The 15073-nt window shown below is 55.7% G+C and overlaps 1 protein-coding gene across 1 annotated transcript in view; it reads right to left on the reverse strand.

The window, feature by feature from the left end:
• Window positions 1-50: 50 nt before the first annotated feature.
• ADAMTS10 (ADAM metallopeptidase with thrombospondin type 1 motif 10) overlaps window positions 51-15073 on the reverse strand; it is a 63002-nt gene continuing 47979 nt past the window's right edge. Inside the window, exons 16-25 of the mRNA XM_041710979.2 lie at window positions 11279-11412; window positions 9524-9647; window positions 9042-9122; window positions 6923-7086; window positions 6219-6345; window positions 5419-5548; window positions 4084-4288; window positions 3330-3506; window positions 2578-2734; window positions 51-1664 (exon numbers count right to left, since the gene is read on the reverse strand). Coding sequence (XP_041566913.2) covers window positions 1555-1664; window positions 2578-2734; window positions 3330-3506; window positions 4084-4288; window positions 5419-5548; window positions 6219-6345; window positions 6923-7086; window positions 9042-9122; window positions 9524-9647; window positions 11279-11412 — 1409 coding nt within the window. The 3' untranslated portion in view covers window positions 51-1554. The remainder of the gene's footprint in view (window positions 1665-2577; window positions 2735-3329; window positions 3507-4083; window positions 4289-5418; window positions 5549-6218; window positions 6346-6922; window positions 7087-9041; window positions 9123-9523; window positions 9648-11278; window positions 11413-15073) is intronic.

The following is a 15073-nucleotide window of genomic DNA, read 5'->3' on the forward strand; positions in this document are numbered from 1 at the left end:
GCCCAAACCCAGCCCCAGCTGGAGGAACACAAGTGGGAGCAGAGGCTGTGCCCGGGATCGTAGCTACTCCTTTATTATAATTCATGCCTTACGTCGCTCCTCCTCAGAGTTAGTATGTTAAACATTGGTCAGTAGGATATATATCGATATAAAAATGGTGAAAACACCCCCTCCCCTCACCCAAAAAACATCAGAACTGAGCATGGCACCAGGAAGGAAGAGAAACGAGGTTTGCTGAGCACCAGAGAAGCTGCGATCGGCCGAGGAGCAGGTGGACACACAAATGGAGCTGGGAGAGGAACACACGGGGGCTTTGCTCTGGGGGAAGGGTCTGTCCCCTCCCTGCACCACAGGGATGGCCCCAAGGGAACAAAACACGGCTTTGGACAAAGGTTTCCCATCGCTGTGATGTGGAAAGGCCTGAAAAGGATCATAATAATAACAATTACAATGCCAACAAAAAGCACTTTGGAGAGTTGAAGTCAGGTCTCCTCCACAGGCTGCCCGTGGAGGAATTGGCCCAGGTTTGGCCATGAGGTGACCTGGAGGAATGTCAATGTTCTTTTCCCATCACTGGAGGCCTCCTGTGGGCAGAGGAGTGGGTGGCACTGGGGCTGGCACCTCGAGGCCACAGCCACACGTGGCCAGGCTGCCTTTGGAGGCAAAGCACCTTTTGGAGGAAAAGCACCTTTGGAAGTCAAGCACCTTTGGAAGTGAGGCTGAGGCTGTCTCTGGGCAGGGTCCTGCTGTGCCAGCCCTGGGGACACTGTGCCAGCCCTGGGGACACTGTGCCAGGCCCATTCTTGTCCTGCACCCTCCTGTGCTGCTCTCCCTGAGCCTGGCACAGCCTCGAGGTCCACGAAGTGACTGCAGCCCCCTGCAGGCCTCTGCCCCCAGCTCAGCTCATGCTTCAAGGGGTAAAAACTGGTCCTAAAAGTGACAAGGGCAAACAGGGGAACAGCCCAATCCAAGCTGGTGGCTACAGGAGGTTGGTGTCACCCCCTGCTCACGGGGTGACCTGATCCCAGCCCCGAGGTGCAACCCAAGGAGACAAAATCCAGCCCCACTCCCCCCGTGGCTCCTCTCCATCCATCACCCAGGAGCCACGAGCCACGCTGGTCACCCGAGGCACCTGAACCCTCCTCCCTGGCTCCCCTGGGGTCCCGAGGGAAGGGCAGCAGCCCCGGGAGTGCCCAAGCCCCGCGATGGTGCCCTGGGGGCACGGAGCAGGATGAGGCAGGACTGGGGACCTGGCTCCGCTACTAATAAATAACAACATCAGAATTTCAAGTAAAGTCCCTGCTCTGCCCAGCTCCCCCCTCTCCCAGCGCTCATCCAGCTGGGGCTGCAGTGGTTTAACTGGGAACCTGCCTCGGTGAAGCTCGGGGGCCGAGGGGGCTGTGGGGACGGGTTGGGGTGACGCCCGTGGAAGCGTGACCGGAGTCAGCGTGGGAGCCAGGGCAGGTTCCCAGGGAGGGCAGGGCTCGGCAGCCCTCCAGTGAAGCTCTGGCCTTCCAGTTTTGCCACGGGGCTCCCGCTGGCTCCCGCTGTGTCCTAGTGGCCCTGGCAGGTTTTACAGCACATCTGTCGGAAGTAGGTCCGGCTGCAGAACTTGAACTTGAGGACCAGCGGGCAGTAGGCCACCTTGTTCACATCCTTGCACTCTGCAGGGGACACAGAGCAGGGAGCAGGGTCACAGCCAGGCTGAGGAGATCCTGGGGGGGTTTGTCAGGGAGCTGCAAAGTGCAGCCGTGGTGAAGAAGCTGCTGAGGACATCACTGATGGAAACCTGTTTTTGCCAGGGTGCAGTTCCTGCATTTCTCAAGGTGGAGTTCCCTCATTTCTCGGGGTCATGGCACACCAGGTTGGCCCAGGACCAGAGGGGACCAGAGCCACAGAATGGCCACATTTCCACAGAATGGTTTGGGTTGGAAGGGACCTTAAAGCCATCCAGTGCCACCCTGATATGGGCAGGGACACCTCCCACCATCCCAGGTTGCTCCAAACCCCAATGTCCAACCCAGCCTTGGACACTTCCAGGGATGGGGTCTCCCACCCTGGAGCCCAACTCTAGCTGCCATGTCCCTGTCCCCAGTGGGACACATGTCCCCTCTGCAGAGACCCCTCTTGCACTCCTGGCACTACACCCCGTGGACCAAGTACTCCATGCAGGGGGTGAGCTCTGATGCTGGGCTGCTTTCGGGGGACATGTGGGACCCCTCCCTGTGCTGTGTCTGGGTCTCTGCTTGGCTCTGAGGAGCTCTGGGGCCTCTACACAGCCCCACCCTGCACTCAGCCAGGTGAGAGTTGTGTCAGGCAGTGCCAGGGCAAAGAACCCGGGTGCCATCTTCAGCTGGGCCACAGGTATGGGTGGAAGGACCTTAAAGATCAATTTTTTCCACCCCCTGCCATGAGCAGGGACACCTCCCACTGTCCCAGGCTGCTCCAAACCCCATTGTCCAACGTGGACACTTCCAGGGATGAGATCTCCCCACCCTTGAGCCCAGCTGGCGCTGCGCTGGCTCCCATGTCCCTGTCCCCAGCGGGACACGTGTCCCCTCTGCAGAGCCCCCTCACCTTCGGGGTTGTCCGTGGGCCCCGACTCGCACTTGCTCTCGCACTGCTGCATCCCTGGGGGCTGCAGGGCCTCCACGCAGTCCATGGCCGGCTGCCCGGTGTGCGCCAGGCACTGCACGGATCTCCTCTGCTGCCCGAGGCCACACTGGGCAGAGCACTGTGGGGACAGCACGGTGGAGCTGCCACAGCCACCACGGCTCTGGGAATGTGACAGCAGCGGGCACGGGCGGGGGCAGGGGGTGCAAAGGGTGCTGGAGGGGGCTGTCCCTTCCCTCCCCGGCATGAGCGAGCGCTGTGGCCCCGCATCCCGAAAAATGCTTGCTTTGATTCTCCAGGAGGATCCCACATCCAGCCCTAAATCCTGGCCTTTCCCAGGCCTCCTGCACCCCCCTGCAGCTCGAGGGGTGCTCAGGGCAGGGAGGACTGCCAGGGTCACCCCACTGGGCTCTGGGGGGATCCGTGTGGCCCTGCTTGGCAGGAGGGCCAGCCCACCTCTGCAGCCACAGCCCTGCTGACCCCCAGCCACCATGGGGACCCTTCCATGACTCCTGAGGGGTGCTGGCACATCCCCAGGGTCAGTTCTGCCCTTGGGGCACCATCACAAATGAGCCAAAAAGGGGGCAAAGAACACTGCCACGGGTCCCTGGATAGTTGTGGTGTCCAGCCAGGCTTCTGCTGGCCCATAAAGGTCAGGATTTGAAGGGCTGGGGAGGCTCCTGCTGCAATTCCCCCATGGGGAGGGCTGTCCCTACCTCTCCCCACTCGCCGGTGACCCAGCGGGGCGGGGGGCAGCGCCGCAGGTTGCACCTCATGCTGGTGGGGGGCTTGGTGGCCTCGTGGCACTGCGAGGTGGGCAGGGTCACGCTGTGGTCGCCGCTCTTGCACAGGACGATGCGGTGGCGGAAGCCGGGCCCGCAGCTCGGGGTGCACTGCAGGGACAGGGGACACGGTCAAGGAGGGGACAGAGGCAGCTCTGGCTCCCCACCCCTGCTGCTCCCAAATTTCCTGGCTCCTGAGCTGCCACATTCCCACACCGAGCTCTCCATGGCTGTCACTGGTGATTGGCACTGTGCTCCTAGGGAGCAGCGCCCTCAGAGAGGGGAGGGACGGTCTCAATCACAGAATCCCAGAATATCCTGAGCTGGATCCTCAGGGATCATCAGCCCAGCCCCTGTCCCTGCCCAGACCCCCCAACAGCCCCACCCTGAGCAGCCCTGAGAGCGCTGTCCAAACGCTCCTGCAGCTCTGGCAGCCTCGGGGCCGGGACCATTCCCTGGGGAGCCTGGGCAGTGCCAGCACCCTCGGGGGGAAGAACCTTTCCCTGAGCTCCATGCCAAGGCCTGGCACAGCTCCAGCCCTTGCTGGGCTCCAGGAGCTGTCCCAGAGCAGAGCTCAGCCCCTGCCCCTCTGCCTCCCCTCATCTCCTGTGCTCCAGCTGAACCAGCCAAGTGCCCTCAGCCGCTCCTCAGACCTTCCCCAGCTCCGTGTCCCTCCTTTGGCACTCGCCTCCGACCAGTCCAGGGCCACCCACTCGGGAGGACACGTTTGGTTGTTGCAGGGCTCCAGCATCTTTGGCCGTGGCTGCGTGCAGGAGGCGTCATCCAGGGTTTTCTCCTCGCTGGCAGAGATCTTCCTCTTGCAGAAGACGCTGCGGGTCCGGACGCCCTCGTTGCAGCTCCGGCTGCACTCGGACCAGTTCCCGATGGCCCAACTGGAGAGGGGCAACAGCAGAGCTGGGAGGGGCTGGGCTGGGCTGGGATGGGCTGGGCTGGGCTGGGATGGGATGGGCTGGGATGGGATGGGATGGGATGGGATGGGATGGGATGGGATGGGATGGGATGGGATGGGATGGGATGGGATGGGATGGGATGGGATGGGATGGGCCGGGCTGGTCCCACAGCCCAGGACCTTCTCCAGGCACAGCCCGGCAGACAGCTCTGCCTGAGCCACTGCACATCTGCCCTTCCCCTTCAGGAGGGGAGCCAGGGAGGGGCTGGCACAATTCCTGAGGGACTCACTGAGATCCTGGGACACAGAAGAGAAACTCTCCCACCCCATTCCCCAGCAGAGCTGCAGTGTCACCAGTGGGGCTGCAGCTTGGGAATGGCAGCCAGGGGGGAATTTCACTCTCTGCCACCCTGGTTTCCCCCCTTGGCTCCCTGCATGTTGGATTAAGTCTCTTATTGACTTAGAGATGGGATAACTGAGAGGCATTTCAAAAACATGGATTTAAAAATTTAATTTAAAATTAAATAAAAAGTAATTTTAAATTAAATTAATTTAAAATATTTAATTTTTCCCTATTTTTAGTCTCATGTGAAGGGTGAGACAATACAGATGTTATAATTTACACTATTATAATTAGTAGTTAACTATTTATTAATTATAATATGTTATAATATAAGTTTCTTGGGTTATCAGTTTTTGCTACACTATATTGTAAATGCTTTAAATACATTCTTATCTAAAATTTTTAATATTATTGATGATATTATATAATACTATAATATTAATACTATAATATTAATACTATAATACTAATATGAATACTATAATACTATAATATTATAATATTATCCTAATATCCTAATAATAATATCCTAATATTATTATCTAAAATGATCTAAAGCTATTATTATCTAAAATTACTAAAATTATTATTATCTAAAATTACTCTTTGTAGGTTTATCTTTCTTTGTTCTATTTCTCCAAAGAAACGTTGATCTCCTAAATCAACATTTCTTATCTCAAAGTTTATGTACAAATACAAATACAAGTGACAGAAACTTTCTGTTAAATGTTTAAAATTCTCTACGAGTTCCTTTCGCACACGGTACTCACGCCGGGGGACAGGGCTCGGTGTTGCAGCTCCTCTGGCGCTCGGGGACTTTGGTGTCAGCGCTGCAGAAATGGTTGGGGACAGTTGAGCCATCAGAGAGTTTCCTGCACACCACGGACTGGATCTGGCTGCCTGCCCAGGGAAAAGAGGGAAGGGGGAAAGGGAGGAGGAGGCTGTGATGCCTCAGCTTTGAGCTTTTCTATGTTTCAGCTTCTGTGCTGCTTTAGTGTGTGGGTCTGAGCTTCATGAGGGGATGCTGAGCCCTCTGTACAGAGCAGGGAGACAAAACAATTCCTTCTCCAGCTGGGCACCAAGGACAAATGATCCAAATCTCAGCCCAAGAGCACAAACAACGTGGAATGAAGAGAGAAAAATGAGGATGGGACTTCATAACCTAAAGCTGTAATTGGACAATGAACTCCAATATGTAAATGGAGCAGAACATTTAAAAGTGAGAGATCCCATGACCAGTTGTCCATTTTTGTAGCCATTTTGGGTTGTGCTGCCCAAGGTGGATCCATTGAGGCCTTTTAATAAGCCTGGGACAGTGGGAGGTGTCCCTGCCACGGCAGGGAGTGGAAAAATTTGATCTTTAAGGTCCTTCCACCCATACCTGTGGCCCAGCTGAAGATGGCACTGGGGTTCTTTGCCCTGGCACTGCCTGACACAACTCTCACCTGGCTGAGTGCAGGGTGGGGCTGTGCAGAGACCTCAGAGCTCCTCAGAGCCAAGCAGAGACGCAGACACAGCACGGGGAGGGGTCCCACATGTCCCCCCGAAGCAGCCCAGCATCAGAGCTCACCCCCTGCACACAGCACGGAGCACTTGGTCCATGGGGTGTAGTGCCAGGAGTACAGGCTGGAGCCATCTCTGCCCACGGGAGCGTTGAACTTGTAGCGGATCCCCTGCGGCTCCGTCCGCACCAGCACCTGCAGGAAAGGCACCCCCAGGACATCAGTGCCACCACGTGGCATCCCACGGCCCCTCTAACAGCCAGGGCAGCTGGAATTGTCCCCTGTCCCCTTCCAGCCCCTCCCAGTCCCGCCAGGGCAGCCACCAGTGGTGCTGGATCAGAGAATGAGCTCCCAGGCACTTAAGGGTGGAGTCATCCCAAAACCTGACAGATTAGGGCAGGAGACCTGAGAATTAGGGAGGGAGATCTGAGAGTGCCCAGTGGATACAGCAGTGGCCCCCTAAGGCAGGGACTGTGGGCTCCTGTCCCACCTGGGGTGACTCTTCCAAGGCTGGACGTGGCACTCGGTGCCGTGGTCTGGCTGACAAGGCGGTGTCAGGTCACAGCTTGGACTCGATGGTCTCAAAGGGCTTTTCCAAGCTGATTAATTCTGGGATTTATTGTGTGAATTCAGCCCAATTTACCTCTGCTCTCTGTGTCCCTCTACTCCCAACAGCCACAGCAGGGGCTGATCAGTGCCAGTCCCCAGGTACCACTCCAAGATCCTTCTAGCCCAACTAGGACCACACCGGGAGGGGCACAGAGTTACCAACCATGACAAAGAGGGTGATGTTGGTGGGTCCCAAAGCCTCCAGCGACTCGGGCTCCTCAGGAGACCTCCTGTAGTGGAAGGTGGTGCCGGCGATGTCGAAGCGCCGGGGGGGATCGATGGAGAGTTTCCCGTTGATGAAATATTCCCCGCTGTCCCCTCGCAGCGCTGCCACCACAGGGGAGGGAGCTCAGCACAGAGGCTCCAGGCACCTGGGCCAACTTCAGCCAGGTGCTGCTGCCCTGCCGGGCTCAGAGCATTGCAAGGACAGCGGGGAGGTGGCACCAGGGTGGGCACAGAGCCACCAGCAGGGTGGCAGCGATGGAGCCACTGCGGGCTCAGCCTGCCCAGCTCCTCCCTGGGCTGGGGGCCAGCTGTGGCCCCAAAGCCGGGCTCAAACACGGCTGTGCACGCTGGCTCGGGGCTGCTGGAGCTGCCGGGGCCCGGGGCCGGGCTGTGCTTGCCCGGGAGAGTCGCTAGAGGGGGATCCGAGCTCCGGGAGCGGCTCCGGGAGCGGCTCCGGGCACCGCTGCCCTGCCCGCCCCACCGCGCCCGGACACGTGAAACGTCAGTTTGAGGGAATTTAGAGATTTTAAAGGAGCTAAGATTTTAGCCTTACTAGAGTTAATTAAAATAAATGAGTAGGCCTTGATGAAGTTAAGAGATAGTAGTTAACTGATAATTAATTGCTTGTCAGCACAAGGTTTAGTTAGCTGGGTTTATAATGAAGAATACACAAACTGACAAAGAGCTTTTAGGGACATCAGACAATTGTGGGGCTCCTCTGTTCTGAAACCAATTGAAGACAAGGAATGGGAGAGTTCTACCAAGAGCTAATTTGTCATATTTGCATTGAAAAGGTAGAAAGGTCAGAAGGAGGAAGATTTCATTTACTTCTTCATTTTGGGACCCCTCCCCATGAAAGGGACACCGACCCATTTCAAGGAACACACCACGCATGCTGAATGGCTTTTGGAGTAATTAGCATACGAAGCAGGGAATGGGATGTAGCAAAATGATAAATATGTATTTGTATTTTGGGTATTCAATACTTGTATGGATAAAAGGGCTCTGTAATCACCTGGAAGCTGCGGTGTGGATTTGTGAGTGATCCCACACACAATAAACACACACTTTCTAACTTTAAACTGTTAGAGAGTTTTTGTCCTTCACAGCTGGATATCGGTACTGTTAGATTGTGCTCATGGGCACTCTGTGCCCCTTCCCCAGGACCCTGTGACTCTGAGCAGATAACCCTGGACCCTCCTCCCTGCCCTGCAGGGTTGGCAGAGAGCCAGAGAAGCCCACCCTGCCCAAAATCTATATAGACCCCTGACATTTCCTGTTTGTCCTCTTTGCCCCGCTCTCCCCATGGAAATCACAGAATAAAGAGAGCTGCACCATCATATATTGGGGTAAGAGCCTCTTTTGGAAATCTTTGCCATCTCCTGATATTCCTCCCCTCAAAGCCTTGGATCTCTGGGCTAGACTGATAATTTAGGGGGCTGAGGGGGGGGGGACATCAGGTACTAGATCAATAGCCATATTTTTTTTAATAAATCCCACAGAGGATGCTCCCTCCATCTGGGATGCCCGCAGGGATCCCAAAGTGGCAGAGCCTGCAGGCAGCAGAAATCCTGAAAGGAGTCCCCACGCCCTGGGCAGAGAGGGATGGAGGCACCTCTGATGCCAGGGCAGGGATGCTGCCAGGAGAATCCTGCTGGCACCTGGCAGCATCCAGGGAGAGCACCCTGCCCTGCATGGCTCAGAGGACAGGGAGGATAAAAGGGGAAAGAAAATCCTCGTTGTGAAAGCAGGACTGAGCAAAGCTGGAAAACCAAGCCTGAGGAAAACGTGAGCATTTTTAATCCCCAGGATGGCAGAGGGGGGATGCCAGGGAGCCACAGGCAGTGCCAGGAGCTGAGGGACGTGGGGTTTGCTCAGGGTTGTGATGCTCACAGAGGACAGGGACACTGGGGGACACACAGCCCACACTTCCCCTGCCCCACATCCCCATTCCCAGCTGCAGTGGGAAGTTCTCCTTGCCAGGCCTTGCCCAGAGCCTGTTCATGGCAGGGAATGGCAGGGCCTGGCTGGGTTCCAGCACCCCAGCCCCAGCTCACCCAGGTAGTTGATGGAGAGGTTCAGCTCCCGGATGTCGATGTGCACGGAGCCCTTGGGGATCTGGATCACCTCCTCGTAACCTGTGGGACAAGCAGGTGAGCAGCATCTTCATCCTCCAGTCCCAGAGCCAGAGCTGCCCTGGGCTGGATGGGAGCGTCAGCCACCCCCTTATCCATGGGGAAATGATGGAAAAAGCATTTTGTGCACCAAAAAGGAGCGGGTTTGCACTGTGGGCTCCTGTGGTGGCACTGGTGGTACTGGGAACGTGCTGTGGAGCTGGGATGAACCCTGGGGAGCAGGGAAGGGGCTTGGAGCTCTGTGTCAGAGATGGGCACAGCTTGGCTGGTGGGCAGGAGGGATTTGCTGCCTCCTAGCCTGGTCCTACCCCTGGGGACTTAGCTCTGGGATCTGTCCCTGCCTGTCCCCAGGGGCAGGTGAGGTGGGGGAGGGATTGAGGGTGAGCAGGCCGGTTGTTCCCTACCTCCCTCGGGCAGGGACTGGTTGAAGACGCCCTCGATGGTCTCGCAGGAGCTGCCATCTCCCCCACAGACCCGGCACTTGTCCTCCTTGGCATCGGAGCCCAGCACCCGGTCACAGCCCACGTGCTGCGGGGGGAGCAGCAGAATGAGCCGGCCTGGAGGGACCCTTCCCTGCCCTGCTGTCCCCACAGTGCCCCGGACACCTCAGCACTGCCACCTCCACCAGCCCTCTCCTGGGAGGGTCTCTCCAAGGCTGGGGTAAAGCAGAGCTTGGCTGGAGCCCAAGGGAAGCCCTGTCCCTGCAGCTGATGTGGCCTTGTGGCCTCTGTCCCTCTGTCACCACCCATGGGGTGGCACCAGGGACACCAGCACAGCTGTGCCTCCCTCGGGTGTGATCCCCCTTTGTTCCACAGCCCCGTGGAGACAAACAGATCCCAGAGATACAGGAAGGGAGACAGACAGACACACAGTCTGTCTGTCTGTCTGCTGACTGCTCCCACAGCACTTCCTTAGAATTGACTTTTACAGTCCCCCCCAGATACCACTGCAAGGGAAACATCAAAGGGGCTGAGAGTGCAGAGATCCATCTGTGAGGCAGGGGATGCAGGGTGGATGGGAATGCTCCTGCTCCCACTGGGTGTCCAGGCACAGAAATCATGGAATCACAGGATGGTTTGATAAATCCCATCCAGTGTCACCCCTGCCATGGCAGGGACACCTCCCACTGTCCCAGGCTGCTCCAAGCCGTGTCCAGCCTGGCCTTGGGCACTGCCAGGGATCCAGGGTGGGCACCCTGTGCCAGGGCCTGCCCACCCTCACAGGAACAATTCCTGCCCAATCTCCCATCCAGCCCTGCCCTCTGGCAGTGGGAGCCATTCCCTGTGTCCTGTCCCTCCAGGCCTTGTCCCCAGTCCCTCTCCAGCTCTCCTGGAGCCCCTTCAGGCCCTGCCAGGGGCTCTGAGCTCTCCCTGGAGCTTCTCCTCTCCAGGTGGGCACCCCCAGCTCTTTTAACCCTCCACCCATCCCATGTCTGTGGGAGCAGTTTGAGGGCAGTGCTTGCCTGCCCAAGGGTCTCTTCTTGTCCCCTGCTTGGGAGTCTGGCCTTGTTCCCCCTACCCAGGGATCTGTCCTTGTCCTCCTATCCCGGGGGTCTGTCCCTGTCCCCTCTGCCCGGGGGTGTGTTCTTGTCTCCACTTCCTGGGGGTCTCTCCCTCTCCCCTCTGCTTCAGGTATGTTCTTGTCCTCCCTGCCCAGGGGTCTGTGCTTGTCCCCTCTGCTTTGAGTCTGTCCCTGTGTCCCCTGCTCAGGGATCTGTCCTTGTCCCCCCATCGCAAGTGTCTGTCCTTGTCCCCTCTGCCTGGGGGTTGGTCCCTGTCCCCTCTGCTTTGGGTCTGTCCCCCCCTGCCCAGGGGTCTGTTCCTGTCCCCTCTGCCCAGGGGTGTGCTCTTGTCTCCTCTGCTTGGGTGTCTGTCCTTGTCCCCCCACCCAGGGATCTGTCCTTGTCCCTTCTGCCCATGTTTGTCCTTGTCCCCTCTGCTTTGGGTCTGTCCCTGTCCCCTTTGCCCAGGACTCTGTCCCTGTCCCCTTGCCAGGTCTGTCCCTGTCCCCTTGCCAGGTCTGTCCCTGTCCCCCTGCCCAGGGCTCTGTCCCTGTCCCCCTGCCCAGGTCTGTCCCTGTCCCCTTGCCCAGGTCTGTCCCTGTCCCCCTGCCCAGGGCTCTGTCCCTGTCCCCCTGCCCAGGGGTCTGTCCTGTCCCACCTTGCACTCCCCGTTGACACAGATGTCGTTGGAGTCCTGCCTGCACGGGGTCCCGTCCACCACGGCCGCCGCCCGCTCCGTGTAGAAGTTGAAGCCCTCGGCCAGGCAGTTGAGGGAACAGGCCTTGACACCCCCTGGGGAAGGAGCACAGCTTCAAACGTCTTCAAAAGGTAAAAAAAAATCATAAAGGCTTCAAAAAATCAACCAGCTCTCCTGGAATCAGTGGCAAAGCCAACATTTTGCAAGTTCCCATGTGAAAGCAATCCTGGTGTGAGCATTGCATTAACATAACCATCTTTTCCTTTTCCAGCACCTTATAAACTGTTTTTAGATAGAAAAATGAAACCTATCTCTCAAAAAACAACTTTCCCTGCATGTGCACAGCAGGTTTGAGTGACCAATCAATACAGAATAACAACTTGTTACTAATCAATAAAAGTAATTGGCAAGAAAGCTACTGACTAATTGGAGTCACACGTGAGGTCTGTAAAGCTGGATAAAAAGGAGTTGTGTGAATAAAGAATGGGTTTTCTTCAACCATGAGGAAAATGGAGCTCGTGTGATTTATTCCCAAAAAGGATGCAGAAAACCAGGAGGATGCCCCTGGAGGAGGGAGCCAGGCCCTTGAGCTGGACACAGACCCCGTGGGGACGTGGGGACACTGCCCCTCCTGCACAGCCTGGCAACGTGGGCTGGATGTGACAGGCAAGGAAACAAAGGGGTTTGTTCTTATCCGGGGCACTCCTGGCACTTCACGAGTTGTAAAACCCTTCTGCCCACCTTACCAACAGGGAAACTGAGGCAGCAGCTCCTGAATTACCTTTCCAAGGTTTTTTTCAGCTGCCAGAGCAGCACAACCAAGTTCCTGGGCCAGGGAAACCATTCCTTTCTGTCTGAGGTGAATCCTTCCCAGCAAAGGTGATGACAGCAGTGTGAGGATGAAGAAGGATCTTCAAGTTACAGCTGAAATTTCTGTATTTCCTATCTTTTCTAACAACCTTTGCCAAAGTATCACCCCAGGAACAGCACCTGGTATCTGGATGAAGTGCCTGGGAGCAGGATGTGGCTCCAGCAGAGCATTCCCTGGCTCCTGCCTCTGGATTTTCTCAAACTCTGCTGTGGCTTGTGGTGTTTGCTGCTGTTCCTGAGCGTCCCAGGAGACCCAGCAGGAGCCTGGAGGAGGTGCCTGAGCTCTGGCAGTTCCCCCCTGGAGGCACCACCCAGCTCCTGATCCATGTGCCAGGGCTGGGAAGCACCTTGGATGGGAGAAATGGGAATGTGCAAAGCTGGAAACTCGTACAGTACATCAAAGGGGCAGAGGGAGGGAAGGGGAGGGAAGGGGAGGGGGCCCAGCTGTGCCTGGAGTGCAGCTGGGGGGAAGAGAGAGCAAAGCTGGGAGAGGGAGGAACAGGAGGAGACAGAGAGGGGAATTCAGCAGCTTGGAGGCATTTTCTGGAGCAGGATGCCTGGGCAAGCCCCTGGAGAAGCAGGGAGAGCTCAGCAGCCACCCCCTGTGGGAATCCAGCTTCCCTCTGGCTGCCCTGGCAGGTCTGGGACCCTGGCAGGGGTCAGGAACCCCCCTGGACAGAGCCCCCAGAGACACTGGCTGTGATCTCTGTCCATGGAAAAGAGTTTTCAATCTTACAGGATGAATTACCAGCTCTGAGTGTTTGATATGAGTAATAACTAAGTGTGGCACAGGTGCAAAAGTAAAATTTTAGGATTCTAGATAAGGGGTCCAAAGGGGACAAGATGGAGGAAATTGGGTGTGTCTTGTCCTTTTTCTCCTTCTTCATGCCCTCCATGTTTCACTGTGGTGTTGGCATTTTTCTGTTGGTTCAGGCTGGGGACACACTGTCCAACGTAGGTGACAGATATTGGCATGTTATTGTAAATATAGCTAAAATTCTCTCTTTCCAGCCCCCTTTAGGTACTGGACACACACCAGGTCTCCCAGTTCTGAGAGAGAGCCCAGACTTGTGCAGAGAAGTTCCTTGACTTCCCCCACTCCAAGGTTCCTCAGGGGACAACAGTGACACCCTTTGACTCTGAGTAAACAAAGCAAAAATGCTTCTCATGACCCACAGCCACCGTGGGAAGAGGAGATGAAGCTCCCAGATCCCTTCAAAGCATGGCACTGTCAGCACTGCCCATCCCACGAGGGGAGAGCTTTCATCACTTATTTTGTGGCAGAGGAAGCTGAAGCAGAGAGAGGAAGGGGCTCTTCATGAAAGCAAAAAAATCCATATCAGGGACAGATGACACCCCAAGTGATGTTCAGCTGGCCAGCCAAGCCCTGGGCCATGCCTGGGGAGGAGAGAGGTCTGAGCCAGGGCAGCTCCAGCCTGCAGGGTTGTCTTCCACCTTGGCATCCACTTGGGGTGACTTTACAGCCTCCCAATTTTATTAGATTTTTATTGATCCATCCCCTGCAGCCCCAGCCCAGCTGCTCCAGCTGCAGGAGCCCTGCTGGGAGCTGGGCTTGTTTACACAGCTGGGAAGGATTTCCCCAGTCCAGTTCATTAACTGCACCAAGGAGATGAGCTCTTCCTCCTCATTATTGAGAGATTTCTGCCACAGAGCCTCCTCCAGAGCCTTCTGCAGGACCCAGAGCTGACCTCAGGAAGAGGGAAGTGCTGCTCTTTGAAGGATCCACCAGATCCCATCCCTTCTCCTGCTCTGGAAGCTCTCCCTGCCTGCTCTGTCTCCTCCCCATCGGGCACCTGACTTATGATCCACCCCAGTTCTTTTCCCCATATGTCCCAAATTCTTGTGGTTTCTCCTTTCCCTGTTCCCTCATTGGTTGTGGTATCCCTGGTGGCCAGTCCCATCTTCCCTGTAGGCCAATGCCCTTGCCCTCAGACTGTGGCAAATGGATTTGGTAGAAAATTCTCAAAACCTGACAGAAGGCTCACACAGTGTGTGCATCTGTATGCAAACCTTGAGATAAGAAATGCTGATTTAGAAAGGCATTAGGACAGACATTGTTGAAAGAGAAATTAAACTAGAAACAAGTTTCAAAAAATAACCTTACAAAAAACCCACTAAATACTTTAAAGAAATAAAACTATAAAAAATTACATTCTACTAGGACCCACAAAGATTCATTTTAGATTATTTGCTTTAAGGCATCTACAGCATGGTGTGGGAAAAGCTGATAGGCCAAGAAATGCTTACAGTGTTTTGTAATTAGGAAATAGTTGGCTTTTGATTGTAATGGTGTGAATTGTAACACCTGCATTATCTCGCCCTTCAAAGGAGACTGAAAATGGAATAAAAGTTTTTAAAACACCTCTCAGTTGCCCAATCTCTGGTTCAGAGCAGGGCTTAGTCCGACATCAGACCATTGGCCATTGACCCCTACTTAACCTTGTGCAGGGCACATGGCCAAGTGTTTGTCCCTGACCCCTTTGGTGTGGTGGATGCCTTAAACCTTCACTGGAAGACATCAAAGACCCTTCCTGTCCTTCCTCCACTGAGCTATCTGTGATGTGTGTGCATGTGTTCTCACAGAATTCACAGAATCACTGGGTTGGAAGAGACCTCCAAGATCATCGAGTCCAACCCAGCCCCGACACCTCAACTCAACCCTGGCACCCAGAGCCACATCCAGGCTTTGTTAAACACACCCAGGGGTGGTGACTCCACCACCGCCCTGGGCAGCCATTCCAGAACTTTATCACCCTTTCTGGAAAAGACTTTTTCCAAATATCCAACCTATATTTCCCCATGGGCAGCTTGAGGCTGTGTCCTCTGGTTCTGTCAGCTCCTGGATAAACAGCCCAACCCCACCTG

The sequence above is a fragment of the Taeniopygia guttata genome, chromosome 28, assembly GCF_048771995.1.
Source record: "Taeniopygia guttata chromosome 28, bTaeGut7.mat, whole genome shotgun sequence".
Taxonomy (NCBI): domain Eukaryota; kingdom Metazoa; phylum Chordata; class Aves; order Passeriformes; family Estrildidae; genus Taeniopygia; species Taeniopygia guttata.